A 20,856-nucleotide genomic window follows, 5' to 3' on the forward strand; every position below is an offset into this window, starting at 1 on the left:
AATAATAATCTATTAGAACACTCTGAAACATACCTTTGAAGTCATTGACACAGAGGGACAGTGAGAGTGAATGACACTCAGTGTAACGTGGCTGAGTTTAGTTAGGTTTTATGCAAAAGATATCCACAGATCTGGATAAACATTTACCCCAAGGCTGGAAGAGTGAGTCAGAAACTCTGAAACAACTTTCACAACAATCAAAAACATACACAAACCTTTACTGAAGGTACACTCTACACTACTGATGCAGAAGGCCATGATGTGACCTAGAGACCTCAGTTTAAGTATATAATCTCTACATCCAAAAACCACAACCCCAAATGGATGAGATTTATGCTTTCTTCTACAGGTTTGGCATAGGGAAGGAGTTGCAAAAAACACAACATACACAAATCCCATACCTCAACCATGTATTGAAAAATTGTTACAAAAGAGCATATTTAAAATACCGTCTCTCCCTAGAAAAATAAAGGATTCCCTGGATAAGAAAGAACATCCGTGTCCTAATTCAGCTGCCATATTTCTTTGGCTACAAACAGGATTCTTTCAGTAACAGCAAGGCTTATTGTATTGTTTTGGTTTGTTTTTTTGCTACTGACAACTTTTTCCACAGCTACTACAGTACACTTTGCTGTGCACTTAATCAGTTCTATCAGTTTTATTTACTGATTTGTCATGGAAATGGTATTGCCTCGGTTAAATAGCTACCAGTTAAAGAGGTAAAGAAAATGTCTGCTAAGCATAGCTTGGGACCTCATCTGCCAGCTATGCAAACTTTAGTACTGTTGTTCTGTTGGCAAAAGAATAACCCTTCTTAGAAAAGCACATTGAAGCAAAATTCTGTTCTCACTCACACTGGTGGAAATCTAGAGACATTTCCTTGATGGTCCTGGTGTTAGAACAGCATTTGGCCCTCTTTGCATATCAGCCAAGGCTACCAGACCTGCAGCCTCCTGGTTCTCACACCAAAACAATGATGCCTGGCACACCTATTGTTGAATCCCCAAGGACAAACATGGAAGTGGCATAAGCAGTGGTAGTGCTGAAGGTGCTCAAAGGAGTACAAAAGGTTAGTATGGTGAGGCGTATGACTCTGTTGTCTCTTAACCTAGTAGTATCTCATTTATAACACTGATCATAGATTTATCGTCATGTACGTACTATTTTGGTATCCTCCCAGGATCCTGAAAAAGCTTATACAGTCCCCTTTGGTAAACACAAGTTTTGAGGAAAGCCTACTGAAAAGTTTTCTTGCTTTTGCGCTAAAGTTTGTATTTGTGTCTAGATAGTATGGTGACAGGCACACTATAACTGCATAAATTGAGATAAGGATTTAAGTGAACTCTACTGTGTTCCCTTCTTACAAGGAACACATTGTAATATCCTAAAACAGAAGAACAGCCCAGAAAAATGGTTTTCTGTGAAAAGTTGATTACAACTAGAGCTTGGAAATAAGCATTGTTTGTGCCTTCCATTACTTTCGGTAGCAGAGATAAATCTATAGAGATGAGGGGGTGTAAAACTTGGGAATCTGTGAGTTCAGAATTAAAACCAAACTAATTTGAGTCAAACTCCTGAAGGAGTCAGTGAAAAACAGAAAGTCCATTCACAGCACAATCGTTTCAAACTGCCCTTATTGGCATTTATGTCAATATGGTGTTCTATGGAACCTCAGAGAAATAACAGTGAAACAGCACAAAGAATTTGATTCTGTGGATTATTGCAGAGTTTCAGATTTGTTTCCAATGAGATCTGTTTACTGGAAATGTCCATACTCTTACACAAAACAAATGGAGCAGCCCAAGTAAACAAAAAATAAAAAAAGGTATGCCCAACATTCAAAGTGAGACTGAGGGTGTAAAAGATTAATTCTAGTTCTAGAGAGAGACCAGTTTTAGCTGTATTCTCTATTTAAGTACATGGAATATTGGGGGGGTTGTAATATATCTAGTCTGGAATGAATATTTTAAGCATGCCCACTGTATGTGCTTATGTTGCATACTGTCTCTTTTTTTTATTTTGGTTGTTTTCATCCCATGGAAATGAGAAGTGACTTTGGAGGGGAAAGGAGTCAGTTACTGGAATAATACTAGTCAAATAAGTCATCCCTGATCTGAATCGGAAAGATGTGTTTAAAATAATTTATAGGTTGCCTTTCACACCTGAGGTTCTTCCATGCTGCTCCTTAACCTTATCCATATTGTTCTGTGTTGACATGATGATCCAAGGATGATGGTAGCTTCAAGCTTATCTTCTCTTTTCAGTTTAGGTGCAGTGTGTTTGTTGCATCCAGGACTATACTGTGTGTTAGGATATAGATATTCAGGCCTGTCTTTAAGAATTTAGATGTATTCTTGTCACTTAGCTAGTTATAGAGATATAAAAGAAGAATCAAAATCACTGTCTGTCTGTGTAAGGCCCTTCTCTTACTGTGACAATCTGAGGCCTGGTTCTTAGGCTAAGGCCTTCGGCTAAGCAGCAGAGGCAGCCATAAACTGGGAAGTGTATGATCACATCCTCACATTCCAAACAAGTCACATTGAAATAAGGTGCTATTGGGCTGTTAGGAATACAATCCTGTCCTGATATTCCTATCACCTCCAGAGAAAGGGAGGAGCCTAGAAGATGTAAAAGGAAACTTAGTTTGATAGCATCCTGTCTGGCAAGAACTCACTTATCAATAGCTGGGATGTGAAATCCTCATTTCTGTATCATTCTATCACTATAGTCTCCACTTCCCTATTGTTTGTCTGTATAATCTCTGTCTGGTTCTGTGATTGTTTCTGTCTGCTGTATAATTAATTTTGTTGGGTGTAAACCAATTAAGGTGGTGGGATATAATTGGTTAAATAACCATGTTACAGTATGTTAGGATTGGTTAGTTAAATTTCAGTAAAATAATTGGTTAAGGTATATCTAAGCAGAACTCAAGTTTTACTATATAGTCTGCAGTCAATCAGGAAGTAAGGGGGGGAATGGGAACAGGGACTGTGGGTGGGGGAATTGGGATCATGTTTTGCTAAGGGGAGGGATGGGAACAGGGAATGGAAACAGGAACAGGGACACAGGCAAAGTTCTGTGGTGTCAGAGCTGGGAAGAGGGACACTAAGGAAGGAAACTGGAATCATGCGTGCTGAAAGTTCACCCCAATAAACATCGAATTGTTTGCACCTTCGGACTTCGGGTATTGTTGCTCTCTGTTCATGCGAGAAGGACCAGGGAAGTGAGAGGGTGAAGGAATAAGCCCCCTAACACTGTAATTGTAAACACAGAAGGGGAAAAATGTCAGTTCTCAATTCAGCCTGCGAGACTGTTACTTATTTCAAATGTAAAGCTGTGGGTTTAACTGGATTTTCATCTCTACTGCTTAATCAAAGTCTCTATTTGTATGGAAAAGATTTCTTTTAATCTCAGCCTATTTACATGGACCAGCTAGAGTGGCATGGGTGTAAGTGAAAGCAGAATTTGACCCCATAATTTTGTGAGAAAAGTAATTCAGAGACAATATGAACAAGAAGTGCCTGTCTGTTTGTTCTACCAGATAATGCTTATTTTCTAATAGTAATGTAGGGTAATCTTAGTGGGAAATTGCTGGTTTTGCATACAGGGTCCTCTGTTTACAGTTTGAATGAGATTACAGAAGCCAGCTGCTTCTTTGCCATTAAACAAATGAAATGTCCAATATCTGTGACACAGTGACAATCCTAGTGCTTCATTACCACGCTTGGCTTCTTTCATTTGATACTGTTGGATACATATTCAAAGCATCTCTGGCTTGGGGACAAGGAAAACATGGCCTACCAGTGATGTAGAACAAAAGCCTGTCCACCTTTGAGCCAACTCCAATTTGGCATCTTGGAAACAGGCTTTCCATTCAAGGTTTTATATTTAATTGCACTTTAAGCAGAACCATGTGTACGAATTACTGAAAAGAACAGAGTGCAATATTTGTTTATGGGCAGTTTGCATGCACTTCCCCCCAAAAAACTTTACAATCTTCTTTTTCTATTAACTTTTGAAATGTATACTATGCAAGACATGAATATAAACAAGAATGATAAATGTTAGGCTAGTCAGTAGAAGAAGATACTTGTCATACCATCAGATTATTACAGAGAATGTATATTCATGAGAAGCCTATAGTACCATATTGCAGTAAAATACTGAATAGAACTAAATTGTTACACGCTGTCTGGTTTTTGCATGTGCCAAAAATACTAAAATAACAAATTTTCAGACTAAAAGATACCAACTCGTCAATTTCCCAAAGAACATCCAAACTTTAATGTAGCTGATCCATCATTATTCTGTACAGTCCTTTATTTCAAAATCTGCTTGCTCATCCCATATTCTAGTCTTTTATACTTATGAGCAAGTATCTTCTGTGTGGTTCATGCTCTTCCCAATTACCTGAACTTCTTGTAGCTTGATTCTCCTCTCATTTATATCACATTTACAGCAGTGTAACTAACAGGCCAGATTCTCAACTGGTGTAAATCAGCATAGCTCCATTGACTGTGGTGGCACTAAGTCAGTTTACACCCGCTGAGGATCCAGCCCATTGACTTCCATGGAATTACATCACATATATACCTCTGTATAAGAGAAGAAAGTCAGTCTCATTATAAAATATGTGCAGTTGCAGAAAGGCCCATAAGGATATCCTGACTATCAGCATATTCACAAAGATTGCATCTCTGATTTTGCTCCTACGTATATCAGTTTTACAATAGGATACGTCCATTGACTTTACTGGAGTTACTGTTGGTTTATGTTGATGTGAAAGCTGACTCTCCCCTTGAATGTCTGATCATAAACCAATGCCTGATTTCACTTAAATATGTTTTGTTGTTAAGGCATATGGTCAAGATGTGAAGTTCAGATCCACTTCAAGGTTTGAGTTCCAAGGTGTGCATCTGGAGTTTTGGTTTGACCCACTGTAAAGATAGGGGGTCATTTGCACAGTTTGTACCCAAATTCAGCTCTGGATTTCAACACCACAAAATTGTGTGTGGAGGTGGGTCACATGCACAGTTTTCATTCACAACCATTTCTAGAATCCACCTTTGTAATTAAAACAAGATCGTATTTGGCACCCAAGCAGTGTGCACTGACTACAAAATATAATCTTATTACGAGCAGACTGACATTATAACCTCTTCCAACATCAGCTCCTCATGCCCACAGAAAAACAAGATGAATTACCTTTTGTGAGGTTTATTGCTAGCTAACATTCCATAATTTTTATTAATTCTGTACTGACCATGTGATTTTTGAAAGCCCGCAGCATGACTAAATGGCTCCATATTATTCCATATGTAGCATATCTTAAATCTTCCAATATATTGCTAAAGTTAGCTTAATGTCATATTATGGAGTCAATTTCTTAGGTTATAACTCAGTTTTTATTCACTCCTTACTAAAGTAAACCTCTCACTGAACGAGTCAATGAGAATTTTACATAAGAATTGTGGAAAAACTGAATGACAACTAGAGCTGGGCAAATAACCAATATTTTGGTTTGCTGTCTGTTATGGAAAAAAATTGGAGTTCAGGTCAAACCAAAAACAACATTTTTCTGAATTTTTGATTAATTAAAAAAGTTGGAAAAGATGTGTTTCAGATCAAGCAAGGTATTTTGTTTGACCCCAGACTGACTTCTATTTTCAGTCATATTTAACCTTTATAAAAGCAAAGGAAATGAAAGGCTAGATGCACAAAACTGAGGAGGAGGAAGCGGTAGGCGTGACTCTTGTATTCCCAGTATCCCATTCCACTTGTACAAAATCCTTGAACAGTACTCATTTCAATATTTCCTTTTTTTTCTTTTTTTCATTTTGACTGAAACAATTCACTGAAGTCAACGTGAGAATGAGAAATGCTTCAGTCGACCCAACCCTGCATTTTTCAGCAAAAAAAGTTTCTAACAAAATATTTTGCCTAGATCTAATGATGACTTCAGGATTTGTTCCATGATGGATTTTCATAATTGTCACAATTCAGGGAAATTTAGGGGCTATTATGTAGCATGAAGAATTCCATAATTATATGTAGAAAGAATAGGTGAGGTTTGAAATCCATTGAATGTTACATTTTTTTAAGCAATGCCAGTTTGATCCAGTACAATAAACTGAACCAGAAGCATGTGGGATTCTGGAAGCTATCATCAGAAGTTTAATTACTCTATGGAGAGACTGAAATATAATTGAATTTTCAATCTTGTTTGTAAATGCCATTTTTATAATGATTAGTCAGGAACAGGATAATGGGTAGTACCGAGCCCAACAGATAAGAAACAATTGAATTAACCCTGTGTGTTCAACCAAACCCCATGCATTGTCCAAGGCCTAACTTAAACTTCAAGGGTTTGATTCTTCCAAGTCCTTGTGCAATGCACAAAATGTTGTACAGACTTGTTGCCCTCCAGTGCCTCTCCCTGGTTTCTATACAGCAGGGGTGGCCAATCTATGGGTCTGGAGCCACATGCGGCTCTTCAGAAGTTAATATGCGGCTCCTTGTATAGGCACCGACTCTGGGGCTGGAGCTACAGGCTCCAACTTTCCAATGTGCCGGGGGGTGCTCAGGGCCGGCTCTAACTTTTTTGCTGCCCCAAGCAGCAAAAAAAAGCGCCACCCCCCGAACCCCCCATGCCAAGCGCCGCGCCGCCGGAACCCCCCCCCCCCCCCGCCAAGCACCGTGCCACCGGAGCGCCCCCCCCCCCCCGGAATGCCGCGCCGCGCTCCCCCCACCGCCCCTTACCAGGTGCCGCCCCAAGCATGTGCTTGGTTGCCTGGTGCCTGGAGCAGGCCCTGGGGGTGCTCACTGCTCAACCCCTGGTTCTGCCACAGGCCCTGCCCCCACTCCACTCCCTCCCCTGAGCCTGCCGTGCCCTCGTTCCTTCCCCTCCCCTCCAGAGCTTCCTGCACGCCACGAAACAGCTGATAGGGAGGAAGGGCAGGGGAGGCCCTGATTGGTGGGGCGGAAGCGCTGGGAGCAGGGTGAGGAGCTGATGGGGGGCTGCTGACGTATTACTGTGGCTCTTTGGCAATGTACATTGGTAAATTCTGGCTCCCTCTCAGGCTCAGGTTGGCCACCCCTGCTATACAGGGTTAAAAAAAAAAGTGAGTTTTTTGTGAGGTGAAGTGGCCTTAGGCATGATCATCAGCATGTAAATTAAGTGCTTTGTTATGGGCTGCCCTCACTGGCTTCAAGGCAGGTGTAATGTGGTGGCAGCCAGCAGTGCTTTCATTAATGCAGGATCGGATTCCCTTGTGCTTCTTTTGTTCAGTTCATCACTGTTTGCCTGTGCATGGATGTGGAACACGCCATATCTGTGCATGATCTAGTTAGATTGAGGTGGTCAGAAATTTTTGACCCAAGTGTTTTTTTTTTAAATGGGAAAATGGCCTTTTCTTGAAAATGAAAAAGTTTGCAAAAAAATTGATTTTTTTTAAATTCTATTTTTCATTAATTTTACTATGTTTTAAATTGAAATCTTTATTGAAGACATTATTGTAACTCATCAAAATGGTTGTAAATTATTTGAAAATGGTCTTGCTAACAATTTTGCTGCAAAAATTAAGAATTTAGAAAAAATGAATAACATGTCAATTTCAAACCCTACAAAATAGAAATAACTTTGACATTTCAATTTTCGGTGTGATTTTTAATTATTTTTTTTTGTGACTACTACTACATAAAGCTTAGTTAGCCAGTTAGAGTGGATAACTAAAAGAAAGCCATACCCCAGCATATAATGTTAAAAAGTGGCATTTAACCTTAGCAGAAGTGAAAGCAAAATCAAATTGTGAGGAAATAGGCCTGATTCTTCATTAAGCGGGCAATGGTGAGAATAGAACTATGTTTCCTACTTGTGAGACTCCAAATGGACTTCATTCTTCTCTCCAGTATAAAACAGGAGAGAATTCCACTGAGTTACACTGGGATAAGTTAGAGAAGAACAAGGCATAATATCTACCTTTTATTTGTTTTAGACCACATCTAATATTATTTCAGTAACATTATTGGCCCAGATTTGCCCTCTGAAACCCAGCAGATGGGGAGACTTCTCTTCTTTGCCAAATGTGCCCAGGGCTCAGTCCTGAGGCAGAGTAGGCCCACTGCTAGATTAGTGGTACCAGAAATGACAGGTGGCAGAGGTCACATGGAGGTTGATAAGTTCTCTAACCTGAGCAATTCAGACCTAGGGAAAGTTGGACTGACGAGGTAAAAAAGAAAAGGCAATATTTCCAAATCCATGGCTGGGCTAACCAACCCTGCAAGCCAAGGGTTTAGAAAAGAAGGAAATAACATGGTAGTATCCAGTGTCTTAGAGGCCTTTCATTTCTAACCTGCCTGCTGCATCTTGAGCTAAGACTACCCAACTACCATAGGGTGCAGACTCAGGTAAGCAGACCTTGCCTATTAATTTACAAGCTAAGTGTTTCAAATCTTAACAGCCCTCTTGAGGCATCCCCTCTATTGACACTAGAAGAAGTTCTTTCCCTCTAATTGCCAAACTCATTGCCAACGAACCAAAATTTGGGGTTGAAATGGGGGAAAGGGTAAACACCCACAAAAAGTCCTACAGTGTGTGCGAGAAGGGCTAAAATTGTATTTCATCTGTTCCAAGGTAAAGGGTTCCCTCCTTCACTAATAAGTCTACAGAGTTATACCTCTCTGACATAAAAGGAGATAAGAGAGAGCATAGAGCTTTCTGCTTTAGAATTAACGCCAGGCAGAAACTCTCAGATGGGCTGAATATGTCTCATATTTGTATTCCACAAGTGACTGGAGGATTATGTCCAGTTTTGAACCTAAAGCCCTTAAACCTCTTTAGAAATGCCAAGCCATTTCATCAGGACAGCCCTCAAAAACTTTAAAATCATGGAGTGAAATCCTGGCCCCATTGAAGACAAGGGGAGTTTTGCCATTGACTGTAATGGAACTATGACTTCACCCAAGGTTTACAAAGGAAATTTTCTAGGAAAAACAGATCTGAGCAAATTGAGAAAAGTTTTACTTAGCTTTCCCATGTCTCCCAACTACAGGAAACTTGTAAACTTTTCCTGAAAAGCAGCACTATGTCAAGGAGCCAGATCAGCTACTCACCCCCTAAAATCCAGAGAAGTGAAAATATGTATTTACTTAGATAATAATTTAATTACATCAGTCAAAAGAGCTCCTAAAACTTCTATAATGGCCACAGTCCTCTTTGAAGAGAATTTGTGTTTCTTGAAAATATAGAAAAGTCTACATTAATCACATCTCCCATTTAGGCTTTCTGTGATTCGTGGGATTTCCTTCATCAAAAATTGATCCATAACGAATAAGTACCAGGAGTTAATGGTTGCTCCCTCCATCTCCCAGAGGCAATTAGAAAAGCTACTCCAACAGCTCCACTCCCTGCCTTCCCTCTGGGCATTCTCTACTAAATATGTATCCATAGGTGCTTACTGGTTGCAAGGCTAAGGGTAAACAACTGGGAAGTGTTTCCCTTTTGCAGGTCTCTGACATCACGAAAGGGGAACTCAGTGTTTTTAGCACTCCACCACTTTCTAGGCCCACATTGCACAGATCCTCAGGAGTCATGTCTCAAAGTCATGGCTTCATGTTTCTCATCGCAGGGTCACTGGGCCATGGAACTTGTCAGAGGCCCCTCTTTGCAGCTTATTGCTACCATTAGCACAAATTGTGCATATTAACACAGATTATAGCTACTTTGTGTTCTGGAAAAGTCTCATTTCCGGGCTCCCATATACATGTTTTTTCAGACATCAGTGCGGTAGTGTCCTATATCCTCAAACTAGGGGGAACCAATTGAACAATGGGGAAGTTCTGCCAGAGCATAAGACTCTCCAACTGTTAAATACATTAGATAGACATAGAATATAGGGCCAGTGCTTGGTTCATGGGGACAGATGACCTGGACATATTCCTTAAATTGTGTTTACTGTTTGGAGTGGGTAGGGAGCCCGTGGCACTGGATCTGACATTCTTGAAATTGCCATACACAGCTGCAGCGGGAAAAGATGATTTCTTGGTTCCCCCAGAGAAACCCACAATTTCTCATATTTGTTTTCCCTTTTCCCCTATACTTTACAAAGATCTGTCAGAGGTGATAAATGATGGCCCAGATTGGTGCCTCTTGATCTGCTCACTGGGTGAAGTTCACCCCATGGCTTCATTCTGAAACCCCCATAAGCCTAGGGAAGTTAAGCAGAGTGACCCAGGAGCAGAAGCTCAGCTCTTCAGTCAAAGACTCTCTGCTGATTGCATATCTGCTCGCAGTGATTCCTTGCAAACTGCAGGATTTATGGAGCACACTTTTAAATTCCTGCTTTCAAGTTGGTAGGGACTTTGGTGTGTAGGCAGAAATCAAAGGCAGGGGATTAATATTCCTTTTCAGGATTCAAGTCTCTAATCAATGACTATTGAGGACTCTGTTCAAGCTACTCTGATGCTCCTTAAGATGCGAGACTCTAGACGCCTCTAAAGAGTCCGGCCTTGTGCACTAATGACTGCTAGATAGATGCCTAAACAGCGGTGTGTGCATGTTAATCAGACATTTTTGTATGTGCAATGGAGTCATATATTTCCATACACATCTTACTGAAAATCAGGCTTTGAAGGAATACAAGTTTCTTTTGTTGAGGACAACCAAAACTGACTGTAATCCTACTCTGCTTTGTCTGGTCAGAGACTGGCAGAAGTTAGTATATCCTCCTGCTTATATAAATACAGTGAAAAGGCTATGGACATTGTTAGTACAAATACTGGGCCTGAAACTCCTCCAACTGAGGTTAATTTGGACACTGCAAAATCGAGAGCTTTAATGTTTTTTTCAGAAGCATGATAGAGTAAGCACCTAGCTCTGCTTTGATAGTAAGGCAGACCCAGCTAACATACCTGCAGTTGTGTGACCTGTCCTCTAGTCTCCTGTGCACACGCAGCATGCACTCAGTAGTCTACTATTTTCAATTAGCCCTCCAAAGATTGTTGCACCCTGACCATTCTGGGGTACTCCACAGTGCCTCACGGACCCTCTTCTCATCTGTTACTGTCCACACCCTCCATCTACCCACCCACCGTGCATACTTCACAATTAGAATCTCTCTCTGTTTTCTCCTTAGAAGGATTTTAAGGAATTTATCAGTAGGCATTAGTACTGAGGGCAAATGAACCTCTGCAAAATATGAAATGAGGACATTTTACAGAGAACTAAAAGAAAATGATTTGGCTGTTTCTCCCCAGGGCAATAGCCCTTCTCTTTCATACTGCACTGATGTGCTTATGGATAATATCACCAAAAGATTTGCTCTGCTTAATCTTCTTTCCAGATTAATACAACCAATAAAGAAGACGGTGATCAGGAGGAGGAGGAGGAGGAAGATGGAATTTATGTGGCCATGCTGAGCTCAGCCCCTCACATTACCTCTCGTAAGTCATATTGTTTGAAAGGTTTCAGGTACCACGTCCTTGATACTGTGTGGTATTAACTGAGAAATGGTGATATCTAGAGACTGGAGGGGACTGTATACACACACAAGAGGACAAAGTTATAGTTAAATGCTTAACCTTAACTTGCAGATTTCCTGACTTTTTAGTGCTTAGCTGTGTGACCTAACGGCTCAGGCATGCCTTTAAACACTGGTCCATGGGGGAATGTACCTTTTGCTACACACTCTTTCAAGGGGTGCAACATGCTTTCCCCTTGGTGGCCACCCAGATCCACGGGCTGATGTGGAGAGTGGCAGATCCATTTCTCTCCACCCCTCCTGTGCTCTATCGCAGAGCAGCCCTGTGCTAGAGGAGGGCAGTGCCTACAGTTGCCATTAGATCCTGCATGGAAGCACAATTGGGAAGCTCTTTGCAGCTTCCTCTTCGCACATCTGTACAAACATGGACCTGGCCCTTAATGTTTCAGTAATGTTGGCTGAGATTTGCAAGGGAACCTAAGAGAGTAAGGGAAGAGCTGCAGGTTTTTTTGCATTTAGCAATGACACTTATTCCACAGATCCATGATAACTGTGTAAGAAAGGCCAGCCCATATTCTGTTTGTATTTTACTGGACTTGATACCTTCCCAGTTGTCTCACCTTCTGTATTAGATTGCTGCGCCTTACAGGCTAAATTATGAGTCTCTTCGTCCAACACACCTAGACAGTGGGCAACCATAATTTGACTTTGAGGGCTAGAAGTCTGGCTAGCACTGTTAGTGCTTACTGCCCTAGGTAGGGCATTACATTACCCTGCCCTGGATGTGGATATAAAAATGATGGTCCAGTTTGCAAATGAACTGAAGTACCGTACTCAGCACTAGGGACAAATCTTCATAGCAGATCCTTCACAACTAAGGATCCTTTAATAAGGTGCAACAAAAGATGCTTCTCCTTCTACTTCCCTTGGTACCTCTGGTGGCATTCTGTCTTGTACAGACGTAAAGCTTCCTTTCACACCTCTCACATACTACTGATGTTTTCCCCACCCACCCCCATTCCACTGACTCGGGGGACCATAATTTGGCCTTTTTTACAAAGAGAAAAAAATAGTGATGAATGGGTTTGTCTATTATATTTAGAAGCACTTATCTTTCCGTCATGCATGAGGCAGTGCAAAGTAGTCAGGTATTTGGGGGGGGTGGGGGTGATGGTCTAGAATTTTTTTGGAAAATACCAAGAATGGAAAAGAAAGAAGTTTTCCAATAAATTCTATCTCAAATGCGCCCTAAGTGAAACAGCTTTCTTAAAATATTAACATATAAATTGTGGGTTAAAATTGAGAGGGTTGGCAGAAGAATAGAAACATATGTAAGTTAAATGCTTCTAATATTGGAAATAATGGAGGGTCTTCATAATGTTTATTAGATAGTCTAGAAATGGATACAATTTTAAAAGGGGATGGAGGGAATAAGTTACATGGTTTCCCCTTGTTATTTTAGCTAAATCCTTATGCTGTACATAGTGCTGAAAATTTACTGTTATGTATTTTTCCACTATATCCTTATTTTTGGTCCAAAGGCCACTAAAGCCATAAAAAGAAGAACAGGAGTACTTGTGGCACCTTAGAGACTAACTACAAACCACATATCCCAGGGGAAATATTTATTTCATTTTAAAGAATGTTAAAATGATAAGCAGCCAAGCTACAGTATATTAAAAATAAGTGATACATAAGTTGTAGCATATTTTACTAACTCATGTGGGTTGTGCTGCTTTGAAAATCAGGCGGTACAGATTGTGGGGAAAGGGTAGATTCCACTCCACCAATATCTCTGAAAAATCCTATTGTTATTGTATACATGAATATGTTGTGTACTGAGGTAGCAAGATATAATGAAAGCTTCCACTGTTCATTTGGTAAATATTTTAAAAGCCATTCACTGAAGTTATACATTTGACAGCTTTCCACTGTATTAGTTCATAAAAGTTTTATTAGCAGTGCTGGTACTTCTATGGAAATCTGTGAAACACAAAATGCTTCCAGTTGGCAAATTTTAAATAAACAATGCATTCTTTAGCATTAACAGACAGACAGAGTATAGGAGACCAGAGTGGAGTCAGACAGAAAGCCTGGGAGGAATCAGGCAAGAGGGAAGAGGAGAAGAAGGAAGAAAAGGAAGAGGAAGCTAAAGAAGTCAAGGAAGTGGAAGAAAAGAAAGATGAAGAAAATAATTCAGAGGAAAAGTCATACAGCTTTGATGACGACAATGACAATTTATATGCCAGCATACCTGATGACAATCCTGAAGTGGGTGGAAGAGACTCCTTTTTCCTGGACAAGCCACCCCTACCTCCTCGAGATCCATCTCCCACTATAAAACAAGATTATATTCACTACTTTTCACAAGGTATAGTCTTGCCAAAAAAATAATTTTTCATCATATGTGTAATACTTGTTAAATGCTTCTGCAGAGATTCTATATGGTAGGGTTACCATATCTAACAAATAAAAAAAGAGGACCCTCCACGGGCCCTTGCCCCGCCCATTTCCCCAGCCCCGTCCCAACTCCACCCCTTCCCTGCCCTAACTCCGCCCCCTCCTCCCTCCCACTCCCAGCCATGTGGAACGGGCTGCCCAAGCGCTACCGGCTTCACGGTTTGCCGGGCAGCCCCCAGACCCTGCGCCCCCGGCTGGCGCTTCCCCAGCGCAGCTGGAGCCCGGGAGGGGAAGCGCCCAGCCGGGGGCGCAGGGTCTGGAGGCTGCCCGGCAAACCGTGAAGCCGGTAGCACTTGGGCTTCAGGCAGCCCCCTTGCCTCCGGACCCTGCGCCCCAGCCGGGCACTTCCCCTCCCGGGCTCCGGCGGCGCAGGGTCCGGAGGCATGGGGGCTGCCTGAAGCCCATAACGCTCGGGCAGCTCGGCTCTTAAACAGAGCCGAAGAGTCAGGGGAGGAGCAGAGCCGCCGCGGGAGGGGAAGTGCCTGGCCGGCATTTTCCCGGACATGTTCGGCTTTTTGGCAATTCCCCCCGGACGGGGGTTTGAGTGCCGAAAAGCTGGACATGTCCGGGAAAAAGAGGATGTATGGTAACCCTACTTTATGGACATGGCTAATGGTGGTTGGCTAGTCAGTAAGGCCCTGATTCAGCAAAACAAACAAGTGCTTAATTGCATTGCTGAGTCAAGGCCTAAGTCACTAAGTACTATAGATAGTGTAGTGATGGTAGACTGTGGAGCACTAGTTCCAGGCAGAGTTTTCTTCCTCCTAACCCATCTCAGAGATTCATAAAATAATACATGGTGCATAGGATTATAAGGAAGGTTTTAGACACAATATTAAGATGTTAGTTAACTTATATTTAAATTGTTGCTTGTTTGTGAAGCTTGCAATGCCACAGGTAAAATTAATAGAATTTACTTTATGTATTCTAGTAGGGAAAAGTAACCCAATATTGTATTAAGTATAAGTTCTAGCTAGTATTGTAGTAGAAATGTAGCCATCTGTTGAATTATAGAGTGGACAATGATCTTGGTATTCCTGTTTGTGATGAAAGGCTGACATCATGACCATAATGCGCTGACAGGGCTGTCACATGGATTTTTTAAAACCTGACTCATGGAACAAAAATCTAAAATTAAATTTGATAGTTTGCATTCCCCCTATGAAAAGGCAAAAAAAAAAAAAAAAAAAAAAAAGGATGATATGGTGGCACTTCTAGAAGGGTGATAATAGTTTTCCTAATGGAAAAAAATGGGAAAGAGCAAATCCTTAAATGCCAAATGTAGATGTTGAGCTAATAACAAAAATAAGCTTGCCCTTTGCAAACACTATCTGTAAGTATCCAGATAAGTCCATTCTGAATTTGCTGCACATATGTTTGTCTTTAATAGATGATGAAAATCTGAGAACTCTGACCATAATCTCTGGTTCTTATTTGAGTACGAATCAGTGTAGATCCTACTGTAGGTGTGCATGCTCCCCAGGCACACAAGCACAGATTCTTTTTGCTAGCAGTGTCCATTGGGGCTGTGCATGAACCCTATACCTCCTCATGCTTCCATACAAGGACAGAAAGGGTGGGATGCCCCTGGCGGTCTCTGTTTCCTCTGACCACGCATGGCAATGAGACAGAACCTTGTGGTGTCCTATCTGCTGACAACTCTATTATTATATCTTCATCTAAACTTCTTGAAACACTTCAGAGCAGCCTTCAGTCTCTTACAACATTTTGGACTGAATAATCCGTGGCTGGATATAAATTCTTCAACCTAACCCCTCCTGTATGAACGAATGAACAAACAGACACACACACGACTCCTCTGTAAAAGGATCTTAACTTGGTGGGTTCAAAACCTGTATGCTTCCAGCTGTGCCCAACCAGTGATGGACTAATTCCACTTAAAGATGGTATGAGGGTTTACGCCCCTCCTTACAGGGCAGCACGGCCTACTGGCCAGAGTCCATAGGATCAACCCTTGTCGCAGGGTAGCACGGCCTAGTGGCCAGAGTTCATATAACCACCCCTGGTTGCAGGGCAGCACAGCCTAATGGCCAGAGTCCATGTAAGCGCCCCTGGTTGCAGAGCAGCATGGCCTAATGGCCAGAGTCCATATAAGCGCCCCTGGTTGCAGGGCCATAGGACCTTACTACTGGCTCAGCGTGGGGGTCCTACCGAAACACGCTGAGGCTTACCGGGGTCAAGGTACCAGTCCGTCACCTCCCCCGGGTCGCTCCCTACCGGCTGGGGAGTTGGGGTCTCCCACGGATCCTAGGGTTCTCCGTGAGTCTCCGGATCCATCGCCTCCTCTGGTTCCTCCCACAGCAGGGGTTCGTGCCGGCCTATAAAAGCCTCTGTTCCTGGCAGCTTCAAGAGCGTCGGCTGGTCCTCTGCAGGAGCTTCCCAGTTAGGTCCTTCCCCTGCGGCCGCCAGCCCCAACTGAGCTGAGTTCCCTCCTTTTATACTCAGTGAGCATCTGGAGCATGCCCAGTACGAACGGGGTGGGACTTCCTCTGTCAGAGCTACTGGTCTGACGTCGCTGGGGCCAGTGCAGGGCAGGGCTGCCCTATCACAGATGGGTACAGCAGGTGCCTTTTCTGCCAGGGTAAATTCCACATTCTGGTTTGCCTTTCTTTTGCTGCTTGAACCCCAAAATCGTGAGATGCAAAACTTAAACTCCATTTTTACAACAATCCATGAGAGTGGCATTGGACTCAGAAGATCTGGGCTCAAACTCCCATAGTAGCCAAACCTTCATCCTCGTGTGCTCCGTCAGGGGGACAGATGATACCTAAGACTTCAGCAGAGAAGTTGGCACCAAGTGAGGAACCATCACCAACACCGACCACAGCACTGACTACATCAACACTGACCAGAACTGCTGAGGGCATGGACAGCAAAACCTCAGACATCAGAGCAGGTCACTGAAAGAGGCCACCTAGAACACTGAGGCAGGAGCTTCAGGAAGAGCTCAGTGTCCTCTCATGTAGAGACACAGGAAAGCATCAGGGATAAATCATCAAACTCTCCTAGCACTGAAGATGAGTGAAAAGGAGCAAACTACAGTGCAGCAGATTTCCTTGATTCTGGACCCCACTGCCAACTCCAACCTTGGTATTATGGGGGAACAATTGTGGACTGCAGAATGGTCATCAGCACTGAGATGTCCACTGGTACTGACAGAAGCACTGCACCCCTATCCAGTGGTGGCACTATACCCACTGGCACTGCCCATGTGGGACACATACTCATCATCACTGGGGCACACTTCACCAGTATCGAGCAGGAAGCCGTCCCCCTTATGGTCACTGAAAAAAAACATAAGAGTTCTTTAGAATTCAGCCACTGCATCAGGACTGGCATTGGTCCTGTCAGCAACCTTCCAACCACCTGTATTCATACGGGATACCAGTCTGGCCCTTCTTGGGCTAAACAGTCCTCCTTTGCAAGCCTGAAGGAGCCATGCTTCTCCATCAAGAAAGAGAAGATCTCCCTCTCCGGCAGCCTAATTGGCAAGTCTGCAGACCCCAGAGTACCAGGAGGAGCGGGACGTGTAGGCACAAATCCATCAGCATCTGGCATTGCCCCTCAAAGACCTTTCCTAATCGTCAACCAGCAAGGTGGTCACCTCAGCATTGATACCAATGCTGGATGATTTCAAAGCATTCCAAGAGCTCCTGGTATGGATCGCAGACACACTGGAGATCCAGACTTCAGTAATATCTGAAAAATCTCACAAGCTATTCATTTTCCTATCTTCACCTTCTCCATAAATGTGGGATTGCTAGATCCAGCATGAACTCCATGGCAACTGCTGGCCACTGTATCACTAACAACAAACATATCAAGAAAAGATACCAGGTGCCACCTTCCAGGTTCAAGTATTTTTATTTTCACCCTAATCCCAATCTCTAGTGGTCTCAGTCATCCAAGAAAAATCGCATTTGGCCAAGAATATGCATAAAGATCCCAAATTATTGGATCTGCTATCTCTATATCACCAGTGAGTGGTGGCTAATTGCCAGGCTCTCCTAGACAAATGAGAGTTTCTTACATGGGACAGAGCAACAAGCAACAAGCTCCCTCACAAGGCTTGAGAGGAGCTTAAAGACATTGGAAAAGATGGACAATTGGCGGCAAATATGTCCCCGCAATCCACAATGGATGTAGCTAGATACACAAGCACTGTGGTGTTAGTGAGGAGGGTATCCTGTCTCCAAGCTTAGGGAATTCCTCATGAAATGCAAGCCATAACTGAGGATTTGCCATTCTCACTCTGGACATTTCCAGAGCCCTACAGGCGAGTCTCATCTTACGCGGGGTTCCGTTCCGCGGTTAGCGTGTAAAGCGAAAACTGCGTATAGTCAAAACTACATTGAGTTGAATGGTGGGCGGAATCGCCCGCACTACAGGTACAGTATTAAAATTGTTATTTTTCTCTCTTTTTTTTTTTGCCGACCGCGTAAAGCTGAAATCGCGCATGTTAAATGTGCGTAAGATGCGACAGACCTATATTTTAATACCTAAAGAGGAGTAAACCCTTCCAGCACCCTCCCTGTTTCTTTGTGTATTGAAAGGCAAAGTGATCTCTCCACGGAGACTCTCCAAGTGGATTACACGATGCATTTCCACTTGTTACTATCTGGTTGGTGAGCCTCACATGTGAACGTCAAGACTCGCTTTACCAGAGCTCAAGCGAGCAAGTCGGCATTTGTCAGAAATGTGCCAGATTCACAGAGCTGTAAGGCAACTACATGGACAAACCCACTGACCTTCTTTAAACATTATGTACTTGACATGCAGCCAGGGCAGATGCCAAGTTCCGAAGAGTAGTACTTCATTTTTTATTTGATTAGCACAGATGATATTCCTCATACCCACTCAGGGGGGACTGGAACAATTTGTATAGGGCGGGTGCTGAGAGCCATTGAACCAAACAGTAAACCCCAGGATATAATGGAAATCACTTCAAACCAGGGCATACAGCAGTACCTCCAGCACTCTTAGTTCAAGTGCCAGGGTACCCACTATCCAAAAGAAGAAACTGCTTGCCAGTCACATACAGTGGGATTCACACTGACACATTCTCAAAGAAGAAAGAAATGAAGCTTACTTCTTTGAGGGAGCCTCTGCATATTCCCATTTCTGGGATCAAGGTGCCTGCACCACAAACTTCTGGAAACTTCTGACAAGCAGTATCCATTGGGGCCCCTCACTCCTCCCTTTTCCTCTGATCCTGAAGGGTTCTGATGGTGTAAAAGTGTGGAGTGGCCCCAACCACACCTCAGCTCCTTCCACTAATTTTTTTTTGGCCTCTCAGAGTTGGTAAGACAACTCCCACCTTGTAACAAACCCCGATGCCAACTCTGTCCACATATCTATTCAAGTGACATCATCATAGGACCTAATCACATCAGCCATACCATCAGGGGCTCGTTCACCTGCACATCTACCAATGTGATATATGCCATCATGTGCCAGCAATGCCCCTCTGCCATGTACATTGGCCAAACCGGACAGTCTCTACGCAAAAGAATTAATGGACACAAATCTGACATCAGGAATCAAAATACTCAAAAACCAGTGGGAGAACACTTTAACCTGTCTGGTCATTCAGTGACAGACCTGCGGGTGGCTATATTACAACAGAAAAACTTCAAAAACAGACTCCAACGAGAGACTGCTGAGCTAGAATTGATATGCAAACTAGACACAATCAACTCCGGTTTGAATAAGGACTGGGAATGGCTGAGCCATTACAAACATTGAATCTATCTCCCCTTGTAAGTATTCTCACACTTCTTATCAAACTGTCTGTACTGGGCTAGCTTGATTATCACTTCAAAAGTTTTTTTTCTCTTAATTAATTGGCCTCTCAGAGTTGGTAAGACAACTCCCACCTGTTTATGCTCTCTGTATGTGTGTATATATATCTCCTCAATATATGTTCCATTCTATATGCATCCGAAGAAGTGGGCTGTAGTCCACGAAAGCTTATGCTCTAATAAATTTGTTAGTCTCTAAGGTGCTACAAATACTCCTGTTCTTCTTTCCACTAATTTGGGAATTCTTGCCCTGAGATTCCAATGAAGCGGGGAAGATGGGCAGGGAGTGTGAACATGCAGAGACTTCTCTTGTAAGAACTTCAGTTACAGGTAAGTAACCTTCATTTCTTCTTCGAGTGGTCTCTGCATATTCCCACTTGTGGAAGTTAACAAGCAGCAGAAACTCCAAGAAAGTGGGCTGAGGTGTTCTAGGTAAACAAGGACTGCAGAACGGCCAGAACAAGCATCAGCTCCGGATGCCAGGTCAAGAATGAATAGATCAAGCTTCTCACTTCCCCAAGATAAGTTTTAACTGAAGGAAATTTTTTTGCTAAAAACAACGTATGTAGCTTCTTATCTGTCATGCAGCATGGTGTGATGAAGAAAGCATATGGGCATGCTGTGGACGTGGCCTTTCTCCTCTCTCAGTGGTGCAGCAAGGGCTCCCGCCCTCAGGCTTCCAGTTCCCCAGCTGTTGCCTTTCTGGGTGGAGACCCCCATCTCTCTCCCTTCTGAATGGGCTGTTTCCAGACTGCACAGTTCCCTGCTTTCACAGTGCATTTTGCAGCACTGACAGGTTGCCAAAGGGCACCTGCTGACTGTCTCTTTAGACAGTCTACTTACCATAGGGTAAGTAACTGTTCTTTATTTTTTCTGAATAAGGACTTCAGGATTTTGTTCAGTATGAATTAAACTCTGGCAATTCTACATTATGTCTGGTTATTGTATAATAAATTTACTGGTGATTGCGCAATAATGTTGGCAGCCATTTTAAGTTTGGCCTAGCTCCTTTCCACTGCCTAGATCATAATATAATATATGGAGATATACCTATCTCATAGAACTGGAAGGGACCCCGAAAGGTCATCGAGTCCAGC

The 20,856-nt window shown here is 42.7% G+C and overlaps 1 protein-coding gene across 3 annotated transcripts in view; it reads left to right on the forward strand.

Moving 5' to 3' along the window:
* BANK1 (B cell scaffold protein with ankyrin repeats 1) overlaps nucleotides 1-20,856 on the forward strand; it is a 287,338-nt gene that overhangs the window by 215,727 nt on the left and 50,755 nt on the right. For all 3 annotated transcript variants that reach the window (XM_008179150.4, XM_024099921.3, XM_042859972.2), the window contains exons 9-10: nucleotides 11,340-11,439; nucleotides 13,519-13,848. In XM_008179150.4, coding sequence (XP_008177372.1) covers nucleotides 11,340-11,439; nucleotides 13,519-13,848 — 430 coding nt within the window. The remainder of the gene's footprint in view (nucleotides 1-11,339; nucleotides 11,440-13,518; nucleotides 13,849-20,856) is intronic.

This window comes from Chrysemys picta, chromosome 5 (assembly GCF_011386835.1).
Source record: "Chrysemys picta bellii isolate R12L10 chromosome 5, ASM1138683v2, whole genome shotgun sequence".
NCBI classification, from domain to species: domain Eukaryota; kingdom Metazoa; phylum Chordata; order Testudines; family Emydidae; genus Chrysemys; species Chrysemys picta.